Source organism: Tinamus guttatus, unplaced genomic scaffold (assembly GCF_059628265.1).
Source record: "Tinamus guttatus ecotype Peru unplaced genomic scaffold, ASM5962826v1 Tinamus_guttatus_pri_ptg000198l, whole genome shotgun sequence".
Classification (NCBI taxonomy): Eukaryota; Metazoa; Chordata; class Aves; order Tinamiformes; family Tinamidae; genus Tinamus; species Tinamus guttatus.
The window spans coordinates 2,916,627-2,941,201 of NW_028288732.1; the positions used below are offsets into that span (position 1 = coordinate 2,916,627).

General features: G+C 36.3%; 1 protein-coding gene across 1 annotated transcript in view; it reads right to left on the reverse strand.

Annotated features, from left to right (window-relative positions):
* The window catches only part of NAALADL2 (N-acetylated alpha-linked acidic dipeptidase like 2), a 212,826-nt gene that overhangs the window by 59,594 nt on the left and 128,657 nt on the right, over positions 1–24,575 (reverse strand). The window contains exon 10 of the mRNA XM_088523818.1: positions 11,348–11,494. Within this exon, the coding sequence (XP_088379944.1) occupies positions 11,348–11,494 (147 nt within the window). The remainder of the gene's footprint in view (positions 1–11,347; positions 11,495–24,575) is intronic.

Here is a 24,575-nt window from a genome sequence, read left to right on the forward strand (position 1 = left end):
TCCTCCTCTTTCTTCTGGCAGGAGAGGAGAGATTCAGTCAGAGGTTTCACTAGAAGAAGTATCAGATAAAGAGCAACAAAAAAGGCACCTCACAGACTAGTATATAGTTTATTATCAGCCATCTAGCAAACTTTTATTTTCAGAAGGTGCTACAGTCTGAAACGGATTTTTAAAACAGATTTACTGAGAAGTGGATCATGTAGTACAGAACATACGAAAGTCAAATCTGTGGGTTAAATTAAATCAATGGAGTGACACTAAGGATTTATGCATGATGTATCATTTCACACAAATACAGGCCCTTGACGCTGCAGGTACTACAGCTAGAGGAAAATGCATTTATCTGCATCTCACTAGCAGACTGGCTTCTCCCTATGCAACAACTGCACTTGACACTTAATTAAACATTCCAGAACAAATCTAGAAAGTGGCATAAAAGCTGTTTTCCACTGATTAATATTTAAAGACATAAGCTACATATGTTTTTAAATTATATTTCAAAAGCAGAGCTTTTCAATTGCCACAGTCTAATGCAATATCAGAGTGAAAAGCCTGAGCCCAAGTGCGAATGTCCCTACTGTATAAAAATGGCTATGGCAGAAAGGAGAAGTTTCTGCCAAAAGTCTTTTCTCTTTTTCTAAATTTTACTATTTATTTTACTAAAGAACTATTACTACTGCTACTAAAGAAGTAGTTTTTACTCATAACCTTTAATTCAGTGTTTTCTTACTTGCATTAGGAAGTAAATTGAAAATAATTGCTCTAAAGCTATAAGTTCATAAACTGCAGTACAAAGAAAGCCACTTTTAGAATCTCAGATGCTTGCTTATTCCTCTTTAGAGGAATACCTCTTACCTTACCTTGCTGTTTCTCAAACCAAAAGGAACACCAGCAACATAAGTAGGAGTAAATAGCACAAACGAGAAATCTGGAACCTCAGAGAGATCTTTCTAAAGCTTCAGGTTGCAGACAGGTGACTCAGCTCAGATTCATTACCGATAAAACACGCCACTGAACTGGGTGCTTTTACTACATCTTATCTATGCATTAGGTTTTGAAAGACAAATTGTACTATTCTGAAACGATCTGGAATATCAGTGAAGGTACCTAAGGATCTCATTTGTATGAAAGCAAATATCCAACTGTTTTGCCAATGGATGGTAGGGAGCGGGAGGCGATGGAAAGAACCAGACACTAGCAGAAATAATGATCTTATTTCACTATTAATTTTTTAGGCAATACAGAATGATGCATTTAACAAAATAATAAGCTTACTATGCGCTCACTTTTAGCAACAGACAAAATAAGGAAGGTAATGCATCTAACCACTGCTATGCGAGAAAGAGAATAGATGGTAATAAATACATGACCATCACCCAGATCCGCAGTCGCTTGGGAACCCCTGTTGCAGGGAGGATTTGGAGAACCTTCCTGGCAACTGAGAGATCTTAACGCGTTTTGTCCACCCCTAAGTGAGGTCTCCAAAGTCGCGGCAAGAGGGTCCAGCTTTTATAGAGTCAAATCAGCAAATCACGATAACTTGCATTTTCTTTTGAGCGGTAACATCCGCTGTGGAATTCTTTCCCTACTGTTCAGGACCGGGACTTGGCCAGAGCCCAGGCCTTGGATGGGAGGGCTCCGTTCAAGGTCAAAAACACTTGCACGAGAGCCTACAAAAGTTACAGCTTAACAAGCCTCCATGCAGGTTAGCATAAACAGCCTGGCAGGCCTACGAGCACGTTAGTATAAGCAGTTCTACAGGCAAGTTCTGTACTTCTACAAAGTACTTCATCTGTAAGTCAACCCTGACTTGGGCCTGTTGTTCAGGCCCTAGCAGTTCACCAACCTACTGTAGTTAGGCCAGAGAACAAGTTCAATTCTAGTTTGATCTGGAATTAGTGACAGGAGGGTTCCCAGTGTGGATTGTGGACTCTGGGGCTTTCCACATAGCCCCATCTTCCCAAACAGTATTTCTCCTGCTTTTGGTTAAGTAGCTCCTCGGAGAAATTATTTCTTAATATAACTCATCTGATAGGAAGAATATAAAGGAAACAAGTGTTTCTGTCATTAGCCTTACAATTATATTCAGTGCTTTTCTGCTCAAATATGTCATTATATCAAAATAGTCCATTCTACACCAGCTCTCGCCAGAATACCACTGAAAGCTGGGATTTGAGGTAAGCAGCAGTATGAGCCTAACTACCAGCTGAAAAAGGTAGAGTAAATCCCACCACATATTAATGATCTGGAAACTTCTGACAAATTACAGTGTCAGAAGAAACCGAGAGCTGCAGGTGGGATGAGCAGTCAAAGGAAAATGGGAAGGCCTCCCCTGCAGCCTCAGATGTAGTAGACTCTCCTACACTGTATTGTAGATAAGACTTTAATTAGATGAGTTTTCCAGGAAAACATGCATCCAGAAAAGAACAATGCCTATGTAAGCCATAAAATTTATATCAGTCTATATTTTTATTATATTCTTCTAATAACTTCTGTTTTTTAATGTATGATTACAATATTAACAGAGTATTGCAGGGAAAAAAAATCCTCAAGCCCATTCAGTACTGTAAGAATTACATTTGTATAGAGGCAGTATAAAGACAGCAATTTGCTGAAGAGGCTAGAGGAGTTTGGTGCCTAACACCCAATTATATCCACTAAGATAGGAGCTGCCAAGTTAAGTGCTTTATTGGTTTAGAGACATATTCTGTAAAAGAAATTCCAGTGGTGAGGATTTAAAAGCCTTTTGAGAAGTTTTGTTTCAGCAATTTATGAACTATTGAAAAAAAATAGGATAAAAAAATCAGTATAACCCTCTGCATGTCTGTGATTTAAAGGCCAGTCGATTTGACAGCATAGACCAGAGGATACAAAAAAAATTATTTATATTTTAATTGATTTTCATTAGCTATGTATCACCACCTTTTTAATGGGGAAAAGATGAAAGCGAGCACAGATTTTTCTTAAGGAGTTCATATTGAAACTTTTTAATGTTGCAAAATGGCTGACTCCAAGATTAATGGTGTTAAGTATCTATTGCAATTATTCTCAATTAGATCCTGTACAACCTGTGCATTCCCAAAGCAGTAACAAAAGCAGCAGCACCGTCACTGACGAATCCTTCTGCCCTAGCTTCATACTCAAAACACCCCCTCGCAGAGCTGCCACTCCTTCCGAACAGCAGAATAATTCGCTGCTCTCTTATCAAAAAGTAGGAACAGTTCGGGTATATTACTTGCAGAACATTCCTAATTCAGCTTTTGAAAACTAAATTTAAAATAGCTCAAAATTGTTTCCTTCAAATAGTTTGAGTTATCTTAAAGACCTACAGAACTTGCACATCTTGAAACCCAATGTTGCAAGGACGAAAAATCAAAGGCATTGAAAAATATGGGCTATTCTTATAACTCACACAATATTTTACATCACCTTCTCAGTTTTGATTCAATTAATGGTAGAACAGGAAGAACCATTCATCCCCCAAAATCTGAAGCCAGCCTTTCATGTAGTGATTAGAAGAACCCGAGTTTTCAAAAGTCAGAATATTTTTAGGAAGTCTATAGCCTTATCTTGGTGTTGAAAATTAAAAAAAAAAAAAAAAAAAAAACCTTGCAGAATTCTTTCCACTGACTTTACTGAGATCAGGTCCCACTAGGTAACCTAACAATGGGATTCCTTTCTTGGTTAAATAAAGGAGACCTTTCCTGATCTAGGTGTCCAACCTGGGCACTTGTTTGCTATGTGAGTACTAGTAATGGTCGACCTCGCTGCACACAAGGAACTCCTGCAGTAAAGAAACTGCTCCACCAACTGCTGTGGAGCAGAAAGGCAATGCAGGACCCAGCTGAAAAGGCAGAATTCAGCCTGTCTCCATCCTAAATCTACAAGCAATCTCCACTCTGAAAAATAAATGCAGTAAAGGCTCCAGCACAAGCTGCAAGTCTTACAGAGAATGCCAACTCTACTGTGTCACTCAAGCTACATAACCTTTAGATCAGAGTCAGCTTGTCTCTGCCACTAACCATACAGACCAACTTTTCGCCCATGAAGAGACCATCAATAACATCTACAAGGCAAATACCAAGCCTTATCAAATGTTTTTTAAATAGCCATGTGAAGTAGAATATATCAAGCCGTACAAAACTTGCTTGCAACAAACTCATGCATTTTATCTGGACTTATGACTAACAGCTCATTACTCTCATTTCCTGAAGGTTCCTCAGAAAAAGTAAAACTGACTCAAATCCCAAACGTCTGATAGCCCAGTGATCTTGAGATTTTTAAAAATTTTAAGAGACGAAATTGAGAGCCACACTACTGCTGAAATAAAATAATTTCTGATACTCTTTCTGATACTCAAGCAGAAGATTTCAGGCTCTGTTGAGTTTAGCCACTCGAAACAGCAATGGTGAAGTGTTATCTTGAACACAATGTGCCATTCACTCCTCCAGGGAGGACAGATGCCTTCTATCCTGAGGCCATATTTGTTTGTAGTAGTTGGATACTATCAAACAGAAGCAATTATTTACGTCGAAGCAAATTTCTCACATATTTTCCCATTTCCCATTGATGCTGCTGACTTCCAGGTTGCCTTTTTTTCCACCAGCTTTCAACAGCCTTAGTCAGTTCCAAGAGGATCAAGAACCTCTGTGAGACTCTGCAACAAAAGGCTTTACGGCAACAATCCGCACTCAGGCACTGTGAAGGTTAAAGAAACTGCATTTTTTTTTTTGCATTGTTTGGCAGATTTATATAAGGGATTTTCCCCTTCTGGATTCACTGTGGAACATCTGGAACATCAAAGTAGTAAGATTTGTCAGACCAAAGAGATTCTTGTCTGTTGGAGCAAGGAAATGTATCTGCGAAATGTTTATTTCTTATCACTGTATTCCACAGGCAGCCTTTGGCATAACAGCATTTGCCAATGGATTGCCAGATTGCTGCTTCTCATGCCTCTGTTGGGACTAAACACAGCTTGGAGGTTATAGTATGATTTCTATGATAGGAATTATTCACAGTATTCTTTGCCCAGGACATATCTCCATTTTTTGATCAGCAGAACATCATGAAGAACTTCAAGCTCTCCAAGTAGCGAGACATTCTCCACATCTTTAGCTTAAATCATGCTGGAGAACTTTCAAACCCTGCCATTATTTCATAACAGCAAAACAACTACTTTTTCCTGTACTGATCCATGATGAAATACTCTATAAATCAGTGACCTTCACTACTACATTAAAAGGAAAGTACCACATAATTAGATGATAAGGCTCATGCATTAGTACATATACTAATAGCGTACAGCTATTAGCTATATGAGCTTGGGTAAAACCTAAAAAGAATATAATTTATTTAGCTTTGGAGACAACCACCAACTGGCAAAAAAATGAAAAAAATCTAAGCCCAGACCTTTTTCCTTTCAGAGTTTATTGCATGATTTGTTAACTTGCAGCTCCATACCACAGTTCTGTTCTAGGCAGCTTTCTCTAAGACACACCACATGAATTTGCCAGATAAAAAGTCATTCCTTCAAGATGATGTGACTTGAGAGACAATTCTCTTTTCAAAGGGTGGCCCTCATGCAATAAACGCCGTGTGAAAAGAGGACATCATCAGTTTGACCAACATTAGGGAAATAACGAGGACTCTCTACTGGGAGATTAAGTAACTACATAATCACATTGTTCAATAAAACAATTCATACAGTTGAAACTTAAATGTGTTTTGGCTTGTAAAACACTGAGCCATTAACCTTAACAATGTCAGCATGCACTCACTACCAAATTCAACTAAATTAGCATCCAAGGGAATATGTAAGAGCACACTTCAGACAGACTAATGTATTAATGTATTACCGGCGACTACTAAAGTGAGTAACCCATGAAGGATTTAAAAAGCACTAGTATATCCTAAGGACAGACAGAAAAAAAAGGAAACCATCATGGTTAGAAGAAATGTAGCATGAATAAGAAAAAAAAAATGACTCTTAGAAAAACACTATAACCTGTCAAGGTTAGAAAAGGCAAGACACATGAGTATCTATCAGAAAAGGCAGGACACATGAGTATGTGTCATTTGCATCTATCTTCATGACTAGTTCCAAAATCACCTGGATAATCTGCTGGAGATGGCTTGGACTTTTTTTATTTTTTGAATAAACATACTGGCAATTTATCTCTTATCCATAGACAAAAATGCAACCTCTTTGTTCACCATGATGTATCTAACACTATTGTTACACCTTGCTGACCACTTTAGATAAGCATGCACAAATATTAATATATTTAACTACATTTAAGGTGATATATATAAGAATATATATGAGAATCCAAAGAACTGCCCTCCTCAGGCAATATAGCAAGAAGCACAGAAAGGTTTGTTACTGACTGATAAACTTTGGTGCCGAATTAGTCTAGACTAGTTACCTCAAGACAAGACCTCATCCCTCTGGTAGATAAGGTTAGCACACCCCAGCATAAAAGGTTGATTCTAAAGCACTAGTCAATGGAAAATGGAGTAGCCAGCTTTAACAGGTGCTGACGTGACCCCAGAGAGACATACCCTCTTCTCCTTTCCAAGATTGCAACTCTCTTTATCAGAGGTCTAATACCTTCCTCACATGAGTCAATGTAGACTGAACGAGGATGGCAATCTTGGCTTTCCGACAATTTGAAAAGTCCCCACTCTTATTGGCAATTCTTAAACAGTATTTGCCATTAAATGCAAATATTGAACACATTCCAAATCAGAGGACATGGGTCTACCTTCTTCTGAAGGCAGAGAGTGCTCTTAATCACTCAGGACATAAAATACAACTTATGGCAAGAACCTTGTTGCCCCATGCAGGCAGAAACACAGATAAGCTCCAGTCTCCCATTCAGTCTTTTACGACACAAGCCAGATGCAGCGAGGAGCCCCCCATACTGCCTAAGCCTCCATGTACACTAGCACTAACACTTGAAAGATGAAAGCCGCGTGCAACCTGGGAGTTATTCCTCAGTATACTAGACCCCATCAAGGACAGCTCCTCCGCTTCTTTTATGATAACAAATCACTGGAGAGCTTTTGATTTCTTCTGATAGAATTGCAGGATATGTCAAGCCTAAGCATGTAAATAGTGAAATCAAGCAGCCTCAGTAAACTTCCCAAAAGAATGATGGAAAGAGAGAAGAGAGGGGGGAAAGGAGGGAGCAAGGGGAAGAGGATGGCAAAATAGAGGCCACATTCATTGAAGAGAAGGCCTTTTTTTACACCAGTGTGGGGGAAAAATCATTTTAAGAGCTCTAATGAAATTTGAAAGTTACCTTCAAAAAGTTATGCATATTTCAACAGAAATAAAAATCTTTATGCATTCTCTCTAAAGAGGATACAATCTCAAACTGTCAAAATTCTAAACTCTTCTACATATATTAGATACAAATGCCTTCTATAAAGAAACCTCTTTTCATTTTTCTTCTAAATTAGCTTAGTGGTCCATGGTATTACACTATCTTGGTCTAGCTTGTGAATAATGTGACAGGTAATTTTTATACTTCTTCTTGCCTGTGCTTAAGTTGGACTGAAGATACGGAAAACAATTTTTATGGCCTAGGTGTAAAAATAAATGTTCTGTAAGCCTTGCATAGCCAAACTTGGACAGCTACCATTAAATATTTCATACTAAATATGTATCCATCAATAAATAATAAAAAATAGACAGCACTTTTTTAAAAAAATATTGTGCACTATATTGTTTTCTCATTACAAAATGATAACGCTAACATTGATGTAACCTGCCACATTACTGGAAAAGGCATTTAAGATTCTGTTTTATCAGACTAGAATCATTATGTAATGGATCACAGAGAAGGTTGGATACTATGTAGATAACATATAAAATTATCTAGCTATACTTAAAAAAGATGTGTTCCTCATGAAGCTGTAGACAGCTATACCACAAAAATGTGGCAGTAACAGTCTACTTCAATCTTGAAAACAGCTCAAAATACTCCTGCACTGTCTTATGTTTACAAATGACTAGATAGTCTTCAAAATGCAGAACAGTCTAATGTTACTTAATTATAAAGTCCAAGAACCAATCAAATCTCCATCTCAAAGCATGGCAAGATCATGTTTATATCAATTATTTATATGATAAATGCAGTATAAAAACGAAAGGAAGTATCTAAGTCAAACAAGTTCCTGAGAAAGGCCAGCAGCACTACTGCATATACTGTGGCACATCTTTTCTGCAGGTCCATTTTAAGATACAAAGTTAGCATTAATCTATTCCAAGTAAACTAGCAGAAAGCTTTCTGAATGATTCAGTAATTACAACAGTATGGATCATTCCATGTCCCATGTCCATATGCCTCAAATACAGACACACAAATTTTCAGCATAGCAATCTTTCTCCTAACTACATTTGATGAGGTCATTAAACAGCAGGATTAGAAATTTCAGGTAGAAAATTGCATTTATTTTTATCTCAGAGTTTGAATTAACTTCTGGGATAAGCCTCTCTCTCCCTTCACAAACAACAGGTGTATTTCAGCACATCAGTCTTAAATAACTGATTCCCTAAGCAGCTGGAAACAGCCCTTATCGAAATATATCCCAGTGTATGTAGCCCCCTTCTCAATACGTACCTGCTGAAATCACTATCTCTATAACAAGCAGCAGTGTAAACTGCCATTTTGAATTGCAATTTTTTTTTTCCAGTAAGAGAAAGTGCTTCTATTGGAGTTAAAAGTAACGGGGCAAAAACTCTTCAGATCCTGAGAGATTCATTTTACTCTTTTTCTCAAGTAGAGTTAATCTACTTGGTTGAATAAAGTCACAACTGCAGTACTGGCTCTGTAATGACATTTATCTTCCAAATATTTTTTTGAACAGCCTGTAGATAACAACACAAAATTGTACCAACAGTTGAAATTTTCACTCATTTCAATAAGGAAAGTCATTATCCCTTCAATACCTTGCTCTTTTAGAATCATTTTCATGTTTAGGTTTGAAGTCTTTTACCAAAGGGGTAATAGTGCTGCTCCACTATACAAATGTGAATACCACATGATGAAGAATATTTATGGATTATTTATTGGTTTGAAAATAGCATTGTCCTACAAACATTACTTTGTCATAGTACATTGCAAATCAGAATGTGACCCTCACATAAAAATGCTTTTACTCTCACTGGGAAAGCCCATGCACCAGGAGTCAGGAAGGAAGCCTTCCTTCAGCAGCTACATAAAAATCCAAGGAAACTGAGTTAATGCTTTTTTTTTTTTTTCAATTAGAAAGAGTCTTTTAAGTTTACTTGTTACTGCAGATTAAAATGCTGGGTGCTTTCTGCTAGCAAATAAACAAACTCCATCTTCCTCAGTGCATTTTTGTATTCACGGCTGAGCACTCGGAACGCGCTTTGCCAGCGCACGGAGCTGACTGCAGGTGTTTGCCATGCAGATGTCCCTTCCCCGAGGCTCTGCTTCAGCGCTTTGGGTAATTTCAAGCAAGACACTTTTACTTACTCTTCTAGTCTGAATGTTTCCTCTTACAACTTTATTACCTCTTATTTACTCCTCAGGTTCCTGCCAACGAATGGTTTTTACAACCTTCTCTCTGAGGACTGGCATTATGCTTACTGTGTAAGAAATGCATTTCTAGAGCTGACCTGTAACTGCTGCTCTGTAGACAGACTACAAGGTGCAGATCCTGGATTATTTTGCAGTAAAAACAAGTTCTTTTTGAGTGTGGAATATTTCCTACATGAAAATACATCAGTTTTATGGGACATCACATGCTGTTTAACAGATGGATAAAACAAACAACTCGTGTATATTCCAAAATAAAAGACCTTCCTAAGTAGGACAAACAAATGAAAGGGACATTAAAGGAAAGCAACCGTGTAAAAGGAAGGTCTTCAAAACATTCAGTTTCTGAAATTTGTCTTTCCAAATCCAAATTTAGTTTTGCAAGAAAGCTAGCCAAAAGCAAAACTTAAAAGCAACTGATAGGAAAGAACTCCCAGTTACTCTATGGGACAGTTTCTCTTCAGTGGGTTTGCAGATCCACATCGATGAATTACGAACCAGAAATAGCATTGAAAACACAGTCATCATAGAGATGAGGTGTAGTTTAAAACACTATATAGCTTGGAAACAAAGAAATACAGAACAAAACAAAAACTCTCCTCAGACATCAACAAATTATTTTTACTCACTAACTCACAGAACAGAACCGTCTACAATGTTTAGTAACACAAGCCCTGAATAAAAAGTAATACAATATTTAATGATGAAAACCCTGAATCATTTCTTGAGAGGAGAAACAAAATCCTCTAATTGTCCCCTGCCTGTCTGGTATAGCGTAGCAGACTATATGCAACATAAGCCATTGTTTTAAGGAAATGTTAATAAGCACTACAATAAATAACAAATAAAATAAATTTCAAAGAATCCAAATTTAGTCACTTTTATATAGAAATCTCATCCTGCTACCAATATAAATTTACACATCTTGCTAACAGATCTATTTCATACATAAAACAGGTATCGTGAGGCCAGGACATCGTACAGCAGACTGTAAGATGTAGTACACAACCTTCAGAACTGGTGGCTAGACCTATGGCAAATTTATTTCTAGGGAATAAATTTGCAATTTTTTTTTTTTTAACAGAGAATTTTCTCTCGACTTGCCCAAGACTGTGGCTCTTGTAAGAAGTAATGCCAGACTTCCTGATCCTCAGTGAAACAGTGGAGATTAAGTTAGAGCTGTTCAGGTACAAGTACAACCTACAGTAATAAAGGACGAAGAAGGACAAAGTTTCCTAACAGCTTATCCTTGTTTAATTCCAATCTGATCTCCTTCCACTTACCTTGTGCATAACAGATGGCAATGGCCTGAAAAAACAACACAGTGTTTTGAATATTCCCACCAAGAAAGCAGACCTTGCACACACAGTCAAGAGTCAGGTTTAGCTCACAGTATGAAGATAGATAGAAAATTTATTGTGAAGGTTGTCTTGCCTCGTCTTACCAAACAGGAGGGGAAAAAAGAAATCAAAAATAATTTCTCCTATGTGGGAAGAGGCCTGAAAAGTTTGCTTAGCTAATATCGGTCATATAACACTCCCAAATAATATAACATTTTAAAAATACTGTCCTGCATTTTTTTGTTTTAAATATCTAAGTTTGTTTAAGTGTCCCTACAAAATCCAGTTAAATCAAGTTGTAGAAATCCTCTGAAGATCTGAAAAAAGTGTACTAATGTGGCTTCCCATAGTACCACAGATAGTATAGAAGGATATAACCCGAGAAAACCTAATTCCATTTCTGCTATCTTGAGTTTGTTAGTTTTTACTTGTAACTACCTCTGATGTTTTGACGTCCTCATAAGAAAACTGCATGGCTGGTACTCCAAGATGGTTGATGAAATAATCCGAATCCCCCTGTATCTGCACAGAACTCACATTAGATGCTGGACATTTTGTCTTTTCCATACAGTTGAAGCTCTGGCTCTGAAAAAGAAACACAAAGCAAAACAGTACTTACTTGTAAGCAGGCACTACCAAACCTCACATTACCAACCCTATGAGAGCTGAAATAGTTTAAAAAATGGCCAGTAGACACAGTGGTGCTCACCGGCGTTAGCTGATTCATTCTCACTCAGAAGGAAGTACAAATCCTTCATCCTCCACTGGTGGCTCTTACAGTCTTTGCGTTAGGACAGAGCAGAGAATAAAGAGTGTGCTGCAACATGTCCGAGTCTTTCAAAGGACAACGAATGCCATATTTAATTAAAATGGTACAAAGGGTAAGGGAAGGGGAGCTGCCTTTGGAAAGCATGTGAAATTACCCGCACTGGGCAGAAGATGAGAAGTCACCACGCTGTCTTTTCAGAGTATGTTATAACATCTGTAACATTGACAAAGGAATCAATACTTTACCCAGTTGAGAGTGTGCTCTCCAATAGCTAAAGGTTGAATCAGATCACCATACACAAAATATCACATTTCATAAAAAGCTGACAATGTAAAAAATTTACTGCAATTGCAGACTAGAGGTTAAGAGAAAAAATGGAATGAAAAAACTAAAGATACATAAATACAGATTTCCTAGGTAATGGCTTGAAACAATTCTACACAGTGACATTTACGTTTCCTTCACATAAGTAGTTAATGCTCAAATCTTAGCACCACAACAGCAATAAATGCTAAGATGAAAACTGGAAAAATAACTCCCAGACGAAGTAGGAGTGACACACAGCCACGTAGCTTTCAAATGCATTAGGATATTAAACACTTAAACAGTAGGCACAGAAGTTTTCCACACTTACTATAGGAGACTCAAGTTGCTTTTGAACTCTTAAAAAGTTTCAAGTACCAGAGACTACATTGATGTAGTAGTACTACATTAGGTTGCCACTGGAGTGACTTTTCTAACACATAGCTTGGAAAGTTTGCTGTCCTTGCAGATTTTACCATTGCATTTACATTAGACAAATATTTGTCCAGTACTTCCAAATAAAACTTTACTTTCACTGGATCCTCTCCACTGTGTCCCCATTAATTTAGGATGAACTGCTGGAAGGTAAGGTCATGTTTTCAACATTTATTCATTTGCTAATGCATTCCAGTTACTTTACAAATCACACTTTCATTTTTTTTTCCTGGATTTTCATAAAATTGCTAGATTTTATGATACACACATTTGTCATATGGGGCAAGCAATTTCTGAAATGATACTCTTGGAAGAAATATTTTTGGAAGAAATATTTTTTCCCTCAAATTTCTGGACATTTTATCTTTTATCCCACATCAGATTTTTTTTATTTATTTATTTTTTTACATGTAGAGATATCTGTTCAATTTATGACCAATACATCACAGAGAGGATACTGCCTTAAACAGAAATATTATTAATTCCCTTTTTTCACAGCTATCTTGAATATATGATGTTTTCAGACATTTCAATTATAACATCACATACATCCCGTCAGTATTTAATTTCAGATAAAACTCAAATATAGCACAAAGACATACAGCAGCTAAAGGGAAAGCTTCAATTTAATTCAACAGCTTCTGGAGTAATTTTAATGTGGACTCTGGGAGAGCAATTAGAAACTTAGGAGATTGCATACTGCCAATAATGGGATTCACATGTTTGATAAGAAACAAAATGTCACTGCAAAGCAGAAAACAAGCTTTCACACAATGAGAAACATTTCACACAGAGAAGAATGTTTCAAACTTTTAGTCTAGTATGTGATAAGTCAACCGGTGTGCCTGTAGAGATCGAGTTCCCTGCCATCTCCCCTCTACCCTGAAATTTGTTGGCCTAGTGTTAAGAACATAAAAAAATGGACCATTTTGTCACCCTACTACTCAGGTTAGTTTTACAATAAACTACCTAGGTTACAGAACCAAAAAAGTTAATGAGCTTCCATGTAGGAAGCTCTTCTCATAACTATTAGAAGAAATAAAGATGTCATTTCTTCTACTGCAGAGATGCAGCTGATTAACAGAGCATTTGAATACTGCTCTCTTTTAGCACTTTTTCTAAATGATGACAGACTTGATCATTTTTGAATATATACCAATTCCCACTTCTTTTAGCATACTAGAAACCCAGTAGAGACGTGTCCTTTTGTTAGAAATTGAAGTCTGCCTGTTAGTCAGCACTCTGTTCATCAGAAAATAATCTACTACACCTCATTTGAATTATTCATAAATAATCTTTTACTTTCTTTCCCTCAGTGCAACAACATTGAAATAGTTTTTTTGTATGAAATGCAACATATAAAATGTTTAAATTTTCGATTAAGAATACAATAGCATATGAATATGTTTATGTGTTTTAGATCACCATATTCTGTGGTAAAATATTTCTATTTTTATGGCAGCGATGTTCAAATCGATACTCCTCGTATTTGAAGAGTTTAACTGTCTGTTTAACTTCCTTATGTCCTGACACATGAGTGCCTGACGATGATTAACACTGTATGTATACTTCAACAATAAATATGCTCATATAGGAAATATTTTCACAAGCAAAACACTGTCCTTTCCTAATTCATTTTCATCATTAAGCGGAGTGAAAACATCAGCATTCCTCAAGCATTTTGCAGTGACTATAAATTTCATGCAGGGTGTTTTGCATTCATTAAACAATGAAATGTCTCCCCAAATTAATGGACTATATTAAGATAAAGAATAATAATGTCCTACAATTAATAAAGCTTTCCCTCCAATGAAATGTTGCTAAACTAGGACAAGCTATTAACTTGATCAATGCAAGAAAGTTTGGAATAACAGCCCCATCATAGAGCATGCCATACGCTCCACAAATAATAACAAATCAAAGCAAGTAAGAGCTGCTATGATTTGTGAGCACCAAGGAGATGGAGATGGGAGGGGAAAGTCTTCTTGTTCATTGAAAAAAGTGAGACCAGCACAAAGTAAAACAGGGATTTGAAAATGGAACAAAAAATGGTCAAGGGAAATGCAAAGGTTGCAGGGAAGTGGATGTGCCAAGAAGGTAAGTTCAAGGATTAGCAAAGGAAGATTCTTTCTCCACTCTGCCTTCTTTTTTTAAGAGTACAAGAAAAGAAATCCAGGAAACATTCCCTGGAATAAGAGGAAAAATGAGATGCTCTTAGCATGTGGAATGACAGCAGCAATGGGAAGAAGAGGAGAATTAATGGCAGTAGCTAGATGTGGGAACACCTCAGGCTGCCACATGCAGTGCCACATGCAATGTCCTGGGGCATTCACACAGGCTTGAAGCAAGACATATGAGGACCTCGGATCCTACTAACACGGCATCTGCAGGCATGCAGGATACCACATCTCAATAGGAATTCAACTTCTGCATTTATGCAACTGAATGGTTCAACTAAATGATTCAAAATCTTAGTTACTTGTGAAGATTAACATGTCTAAGCATTTTTAGCAGGACAAATAAAGAATGACCTACTACCCTTATAGATTATCACTTATACCAGCTTCTGAAGCATTTTCTTCATGAGTAATCATAATGAGCTCTACTTCTTGAGTGGAATAGCCATCTATAACTGGTAAAAAGAAACTGGTGCAAGACAAACACACTTGAGGAACAGAAACATAAGACCATCCAGACAAAGTGAAATTAGCTAAACAAAGAATTGCAGAATCTATTATTAAATCAAACACAGGTTGTGGAAAAAAATGTAGTAGAAGGCCCAGGAAGACCAGATTAGACAACAGAAGTGGTCCTGTATCTCCCAGATATTCTTCTCAAAACTGAATTTGTATGAAAACCCACAGATGTATATTTAGTAAAGGGGAACCTCCTCCCCAACAAATAGCTACTTGAAAATAATGGTTGCCCTGCTACTTTCTATAAACTTAATTTAAGAATGAAACTGGGTCCAGAAATCAAATTGGAACCAAATGATTCTTGCAGTGCTCATTTCAGGTGAAGTGCATTTGTGTGGGAAGGCAAAGTAAGGGATGCGGTTCCAAGCCCTAGTCCAGCACGGCATAGTTCTTATCCAACAGATATTATGAGATTCACTGAGGATTTCTGGCAAATTGATCAGCTATCAGGACCTGTTACTGTTAATGCAAATCATTAGCTTATAAAATTATTATGGGGACCTTGTAGGGCACCCTCCTCTCCAGACCTCAAAGCACTTTCCACACCGCAGAGACAAGCAATGCACCCCATATTTCAGTCTCGTCCAATGTCACAGAGCCAAGTGACCAGCCACAAATCAAGGGTGTCGCATTTCCCAATCCTAAATCTTGTCAAACTGTCACATTTCAGGCACGCACAACCACTGCAAATGATACCTGCTCACTCCTCCTCCACTTCAGTGGAAAAGAAAAGAAAAATTAAATGTGCCAAGTGTAACTAATGAACTAGATGCAGAGAATAGTTGTGATTTAAGTAGCCTAAATGTTACATGCCACTACTGCAATATATTTGCTTGTTTACACAATGGACTCATATGATTATGCCATTTCAGAGCCATAACAAAAATAATTTTTAAAGGGGTGGGCAAGGTATAATGGCCTACCTTAGAGTAATAGTTTAAAAAGCTGTCTTTTCTATGCTTGTGCATGCTGTTTGCACCTATTTTATAAGTAACTGCAGAGTTCAGAGAGCATTTAAAATCTGTTTTCACAGTCAACTTTGATTTGCTGGTGCTGTGCAGGATACTGAACTACAACCAAACTCCATCTGATAATACTTACTCTACTTTGCAGCACACTTCAGTCAACAGTCATATAACAAAAGTCTGAACACTGAAAAAAGACCTAGTGTGCAAGCGTTCAGAATAAGATAAATACAATTAAAACCACACAAACCAATTTCTGTGGTAGAGTGATTAGAGACTGCTGCTTTTAATTAAGTTTATGTTTAGAATAAAAAGTTTAATAAAAAAAGGGAATAAAATGCTGGATGCTTGGTGTCTTCATAATTCTCTAATTCCACTGAATAAATAATTTAAATATGCATGAAGTGCCACCACAAATATTCTAAAATCTGAATACTATTAATTTAAGGGTAACATGAACCCTCCTAGTGAAACTTCTGTAGCACTACCCAATCAGTCACAGAAAAGATGCATTTCATTCTCAGAAAATTCCATGGACTTTATTCTTTGTTATTTTCACAGTAAAATGAGATGTGTGCCTGTTTGACATTTGTGTATGTGCACAATCCCCCAAGGGACTCTGTATTTTCTTATCCAAAAGCACTGAATCTTGAAATTCCAAGGAAACTCTTCTTTTTAGGTTGTATGGGAAAAACATTATATTTTTGCAAGCTTTGCCTGCCACTCAGATAACTGAATTCAGCTTTGAAAGAATCATTCTTTGGAAATGTATATAGGTACCCAGCATCAAGGAAAAGACCTTTCTCACACAGCGGGGCAAAGTAAATTGAAAACTGCGAAAACTGCAGTGCTTAGAAAAGGTCAGATCAAACTGTGATTAATAAAGACCTAGTTCTGATACTTTTATCAGATTTTCATTGAACCACAGAACATTAAGCTTAACTAAGCAACATGAAATGCTACTAGACAAAACTTCAGTTTAATACTGCAAAAAAATTTCAAATAATTTTGGTCTTTTAATGGTGTTTTCCTTACAAAATTGGAAAATTATAATATCAGAGATTATAAAATAATGAAGAGGGAAGATATATGTTTGGTATACTACTTTAAAAATTAGTATGCTTTTGATTTAATTTATAATCACGAAACATCAGACAAGCATGAGTTTGCATTGGTTGTTCAAGGCTTTCTTTTCTCTTAAGGAACATTTGTTTATTTTAAAATATTATCTTATTTAAAAAAAAAAAATCAACTGACAGCACAAGGTCTTTATAATTAAGGAACCACATAGGATTGAACCACACTTGAGAGGCAAAGTTTTCTTCAAATTTGTAATAAACACAAAAGTAAAGCATTGAAAAAATATAGTGTACATATAATTTTCATACTTTCTGTTCATTTTTTTTTCTACTGAGTCTCTCTGAATTCTGATACTTCCTACATGATACATTAATCTTTTGTATACCTAAACTGAAGCCACACGCCACCCTAACTCAGATATACTTGCCGCTAACTCCTAGAACTGCTGGGAATTTTCATGGTTTTCACCAGGGAGGTAAAAAATCAAGCAATATGCTCTCATTTGATAAGAGAATTTCAGTGCAATAAAATATTACAGGCTAAAATTATATTGCATAAATTATGCAAGTGTCAAGACAGCACTTAGAATGCTGTCAACAATTATGAACATTTCAGTATCTGAGAAACAGAGAATTACAAGATTTACCTAAAGCAATTAAAGAATTTCAGAAAAGAGCTGTTTGCTGTGTTTCTCCAAAGTATCATTTTACCCCAGACTCCTGGGCACGCCAAACAGAAAAGCTACCAAGTCTTGCATTAAAACTTTCCCACCTTCTGCTATCAACACAGATGAAAACCAAGTTCTCTTAGCAGCTAAGGTGAAGTGTCTTCAACGACTTATTTCCCATGGTGACAGGCCTGAATGTTCAATATACTACTTGTCTTTATGATAAAATTCAGAAAACAGCTTACGATCACAGTGCGTTACAGCAAACACCCAGCAAGAAATTTACTATAAGAGAGGAAAACCGTCTCCAATGCAGCTCTGAGTATACAGAGCACATGGTGGTGATGGTGGGAGTATGTGTGTTTTTTCCCTTTATAGCTTAGATTTTGCAATCTACTTTTTAATTTTTTTTTTTTCAGTAGGGCATGTTTTTATTTATAATTAGAGGATGCACTCAAACTGTTTTTTGATTACATAGAGTGTTTAATAGTAGTACTTTCCTGGATCTAATGCTGCTCAATTTAACACCTGTCAAATGGGTATTTTTAAATAATTCACACCAGTGGGATTCTAGCCTCTCTTCCCCATTCCCCCCACCAACACTAGAGTCCTCTATAACCATTCTCATTACCTTCCCCCAAACTATCAGCATCCTCATATTACTCTTCCTTCTGGACTAGATAGGGCTATCACATTTCTACTGGAAGGCTTTGCTGGAACTCCTCGGAAAAGCACTTCCCAGGGGGAGCGCAAATCCTGCTGAGCTCTATCATAAAGTCCAAAGTACCAGATCCCCAGGGAAAATCAATCCCATTCTCTCTCCTCTCTGCAGCAGACTGTGTTCACTCTGCTGCGATCCAGACTTGTATCACACAACGTAATTTGAAAGGAACCATCAGCAACAGCGACTGCTACAAAGCCCAGGCTTGTCTGCTCGCTGTGTTACTGGTTCACACCACAAATTTAAGGAAATACATATATTTAAAAAAAAATAATCCAGAGTATTAGTTAGCTCAATTTAACATGAATACAGTAGCAGTGATACTGTTCTACAGTGAACAGTTCCAATATTCTCAGTGAATTATTTACTACATAAACCTTTTCATTGTTTTACCAAAACAAATCAATGCAAAGGCAACTCTCAGTAAAGAATCCTCTTACTTAATAATATGAAAAGGTATTATTCCCAGAAGCACAAAATCTGACCAGCAATGGTTCACTCTGGGACATACTCTACATAGGAGGATGACTAAAGAGTTCTAACCTACACTCCCAAGCCCCCAAATAAACTGGGTCATTCCAATGACATTCTTTTTGCATGATGCTCTCCCACTGTGAGTTAGCACAGCCTTGGAAACATCAATATGCTGATTTATTGTAACCAAGATGTGTGTATCTATCTCTGCTTTTAGTAACTAACGGGAAAACATTATGATTTTTATTTAACATTAAAACATTGAAAACAAAGTTGAATTTAGTTAAGATGATTTGGGGTTCCAGCTTCCATGGATAAAACACTGGTCCCAAACATATATGCAAACAATTTCATGGACATGAAGTGTTTCCCTGAGGTCAAGAGTGCTATTCACAAAGTGAAGCAGATGCAAAAGCATTTTAAAAATACAGAAAACAGATCATGACATGATTAAGATTGTACCGCTTGGTGGTATGAATGATGCTTAAATGGCAATAACAGTCCTACTACACATGGACATGGCCGTATTTATTTGTATTCCTTCTGCAATGATTTGAGATTCAAGGCTCTGAAGCAAAATGCTAAAATTGTAAGGTTTACTTCAACATTTTCCTTTCAAAAATCACTATTCTTTTACTGAGATAAGTTTTAGTTTCCAGTTTTTGATTCTTGCGTCATTTTTTTATGCTATACCATTCATGTGTTTTAAGAGTAGTCATATTCTATCAGATAAGTAATGAAAGTGCTGATTAGCACTGAATCGAGTGCTGCTGCCTGGAAAATGCTGGTTGAAAAATCCCCATTCAATGATGATCTCCATTAGCAGGTAATAGCTATTGAAGATCTATCAGTTAACTTGTGTAAATCTGGAATCCATGTGATCAGCTGGCATATCAAAGAGCTGTTTTTATTCTGCATTCCATGAAGTGCCATAAAAAATGCTCCATAAAAGTCTGTGCAGTTGCCTTTGTAGAGTAAATACATAATTCCTTTGGAAGATGAAAAAGCTTCATGAAAAAAGAGATGGGTTTTGTGTGAAAAAAAATGGCAGGCATTAATTGCCTTCCTTCTTTCACATTACATTTGAATCCATTGCCACTTTATTTTTGTCTTGGGTTATTATCAAAATTAATCAATGTACACTTGTAAAGGTCTTTAAACTTCTTTTTAGTGCTGATGCAGCATTAATACTTCTCTAGCTCTGAAGCATTCTCAGTTCCTATATTTTAGGTCGTGTAACTAATTTAACCAACAGTTTATTTCCTGTATTTTGGGCTTGCAGGATCATGAGACTCTGGAGAGCAACAACTTTATCTGTCCTCTTCTTCATTTCCCCCACAGGATGCCATAGATGTTTAATAATGTCTGTAATTCCATTACACTATCTATTTGGTTTCAAATAAGAAAGTGAAGCTTTACTGTATTACTTCAGAATTCTTTACAATATTCTGGTTACATCCTGTACCTTTGCTTTAGACAAAACAGTTATGTTTTGCCTCAGGATATGAAATAATCCCACTGTCCTTGCTTTACATTGCAAGTATGTCCTTCAAACACTCTCCCTAAGCCACTAAGTTTGAACTGACACTGTATTTTAAGCAGAAAATAACAAGTCTGTAATAACAAGTATTACAGAAAATTTGCTTTTCAAATCACAGATTTTGTGCAAACTTAAAAATATAGTGTTCACATAGGAAGACTAAGGTTCAAAAAATGTTCTATATTGTCTTTTCCTTGCTTACTTTTACGATGCCATATTGGTTAATCTGAGAATGCTATTGTTGGAGTAAAAGCTAATCCAAAATTCAGCTGATCCTTTAGAGATGACTTTTTTTTTTAGGATTATGTTAATCTGAGACTACCATTTTAGAAGCCAAAAGGCAAGCAAAAAATCCATACCACAGTTAACACTGAACAAAAACAAGAGTTTCTAAGGTGCCTTTTCCCCTTTCTTCTCGAATGCCTGTTGAAGAGGTCCAGTTAAAAAAATATACCAGTGGTTAATATAGGTTATTTCCTAGTTTTAGTTAAGAATCACCACCTCATTATTATATTTAGTTATGAACAACTTTATCAAGTCAATCTGGGGTTAATCATAGTTCACTAAAACATAACTTGTTTTGAATCACCCTGCCACTGCACACACATACACACACTTTTGAAGAAATATTAGGCAAATAGAAGAAAGGATGAGCTTCCAAATGCAATTCTCCATTCAGTTATTGCATCTGAAAGCACTGAGGTTGCTGTATAGACTAGGCTGAGACAAAGTTAATCAAAGTTAATCTCAGTAACAGCCGATTTAAGGCTCTGTTACAGGTAGCTGAATCTTGCCAGTAAGTTTGTCTTGCTTTATTTTTACCTAGTTTAAGGACAACTTTGAGATGAGTAGCAAGCTCTCAAGACACTGTTTCTCAGTTTGCATTCCTAAAACGAGGATCCTGAAACACTCAACCCAGACTAAGTTATCTAAAGGACAGATCTCTTCCAGGTCTTCCAGAGTCATTACTATAACAGACTGTAACAGACTTTTACTGTAACAGACTCCTGTTACACTAGTATATTTCACCCTCTATGAACAGAAATACAATAAAAACATTATATATGTTTCTCCATGGCTATCTTTACCCTAAGAAGCTCTGTTATCTGTATCTCTGATGGTGGAATAAAAAAATTATATGTGTGTCTGTATATATATATGCATATATATACACATACATATAATATTATATTCTTGTATATGTATATAAGAATGGACTTGGGTCACAGGAGACCTGTAATTTTGCATGAGCAAATATATTTTGCAGCTTTTTATTATCAACCCAAACCCCTACAATGCAAAGTTTACATTCACCTACTGTCAATTTAATGAGTAAGAAATCATTGATGAAAAAAAACCTCCCACCCACAGTTGTCCCTAGTTTAAGCTCCTTACTACTATTCAGTGCACATCTCTGATTCACTCTTAAAATGCTAAGTTCTTCAGAGGTGCTGAGTGATCATCAGCTCTGCTGATCCTCTGGAGAAAGAGATTTTCTTGAGAAATAGTAGTTTCGAAAGTTATAGAAACAAAACAATTTCAAACAAATCTGGATATTTGCTGAGGGAAAACATGATATGGTACTGATTATTTGATAAGTCTCTTAAAATATATATACTTAAAGTCACAGGGAAAGACAGATTAGACTTGATATTGTTATGCGCAGCATATTGAAAAGTGGCAATCAAAAAAAAAAAAAAAAAAAAAAAGGAAAAAGACATAAAGCTGGAACAAAAAAACAGACCTTTATTTAAAAGAACAAAAAGAGACTACACTGCAAAGCAATGGAAATAAAAAGAATGCTTAAAATACCCACATATCCTTTCCCTAAGATGTGTTTTTCTCTTAATCTTCATGCTACTAAGACATAACTTGCAAAGGAACATTTATTGGGACACTCATTATAACCAAATACTGTTTCTCCTCACATCTCCATGTTGACACAACACGGAAACATGGATAATTATCATCTGTAATACTAGGATTTGCCTTCTTGCTGCATGGCACTGCATGACATACCTAGTTTGAATTTTTAGTACTTTACTTCTCACACAAAATTCTTTATAGGGCTTTTTAAAGACTGTGATCAAAACATGAAATGCAGACAAATTTTAGTCTATCTCCTAGAGCTATAAATTTCACTTCAAGGGCTTCATTTTAAAACATTTGAGTGTAGGCTGATTGACTTCTCAAAACGCTAAAGAAGAGGTTACAATTGGAGGCAATCATGCTGAATTAAAAGGAGTTACAGAGGAAAAAAAAAAAACCTTCTGATGTAGAGTTCAATTTGAAGAGATAAACAGTATTATTTCACATTAAGGGAGCTGCAGATTTCCATCTAAAAGCATTAAAGGAATTTTTATATGAGGAATTATTTTCAACCTAGTTGCCACACAGTACATATTAACCCAAGTTCTAAAAAACTTGCCTCTCATTTTCACTTCATTTACATTTTTCCCTCTCATTCATCTGCAACCTCAAAGCGTTAACCGTCTCCGATTTCTTAGCCAAAATCTGTCCACTGATATTAGGCTGAAGCCTAATTTCAAACCTACTAAAGAGAAGACCCAACATTCACTCATAACAAGGCTCAAGCCTTTACGATGTGGTCATTATCTACTATCAATAGTAAATTTCATTTTTGAAAGTAATTCAAATATGAGTTTCCAGACAACACGGCCTGTCAGTAAGGCACCACAGCAAGGATTGAAAGTATTTGAAGAAAACTGTCAAAAAAAAGAAAATAATGGTAATAACAAAAAGCTAAAACAATAAAAAGCTAACAATAAAAAGCATTAGAAAACTTATCCAAACAGCAATAAAATGAAAAAAAATCCATTCCAAATTAACCAACTTGAATATTAGATGCTTATGTGCTGCTTTCAGACCACCTATAAATAACAGATTCAATGCAGGAAAGATTTTGCAAACTACTTCAAACAAGTAAGCCTGAGAGAATAAGACAGTCAGAAATAGTGCATGAACAGAAAAGATATTTCTGAAGTTTCACTCAACATAAATTTGTCATTTTTTGAACGCAGCACTTTACAACATTTTGAACAACTTACCTGCATCCTGCACTTAATACTACGCAGCTCCCACAGCTACTTTAATCTACTGTCAGGATTAATTATTTTTTTACCAGATGTTTTAAGTGTCCAAATGCAGAAAAGGAGACTGAGATTTCAAATCCTCATAATCGATTACCAGTTCTGGATTCAACACCTCCCACCCCCACTTTTTTTTATTTTGTGATTTGAACAATTATTGTTCACCTCTCTGTTTTTTTTTCAGGTTACCTTTGATAAAAGGGAGATGGTGTTTGTTTTCCCATACTTATTGGTCTCTTGGCATCTGATGTTCAAAGTCACAAAGGCTGCTCAGGCAACTAACTCCAGCTGAATGTCAATGGATTTTAACATCCACCTTTACCTATATTTTTGAAAATCTCCTTCACATTTGAAGTGCTGTAAACCCAGAATTTCAGCTCTATTGAAACTATTATATCACAGGGAATATATTTATGCAAGCTATCTATTGTTTTAAAATTAAATATTCTGATGGAGGAGACCCCAGATAGTGTTAAAATGCTAATGCATGATGCAAAGGCAACAGTCTAGAGGGAGCTCTGGCTAATTAACAGTCCCAGATGTAGAATGATAATATTGAAGAAATCACCTGTGAGGATATCATCAAATTCCAAGAGATCCTTGTTAAGCTTGTGCTTCACAGGCTGAAGTGAGAAAATACACCTAGCGATAAAAATCTTACACATCTGAATTCACACAATTAGAAGCTGATATAGGTCAATCTTTTAATGGTCAAGCCAAACATCACTCCCTGGACTAAAAAACTACTTTAAAAAAAATGAAACTCTGTTAGAGGGTATTTGTGGGAAAAATCCAACTCCCCTGAAAATCCATCCTTTAGCTCTGTACAGAAAAAAGAACCTCAACGTTTTGTCAGTGAAAAGCACTTTCTCAGACCAGTGCAGCCACACCAGTCTTTATACAGTT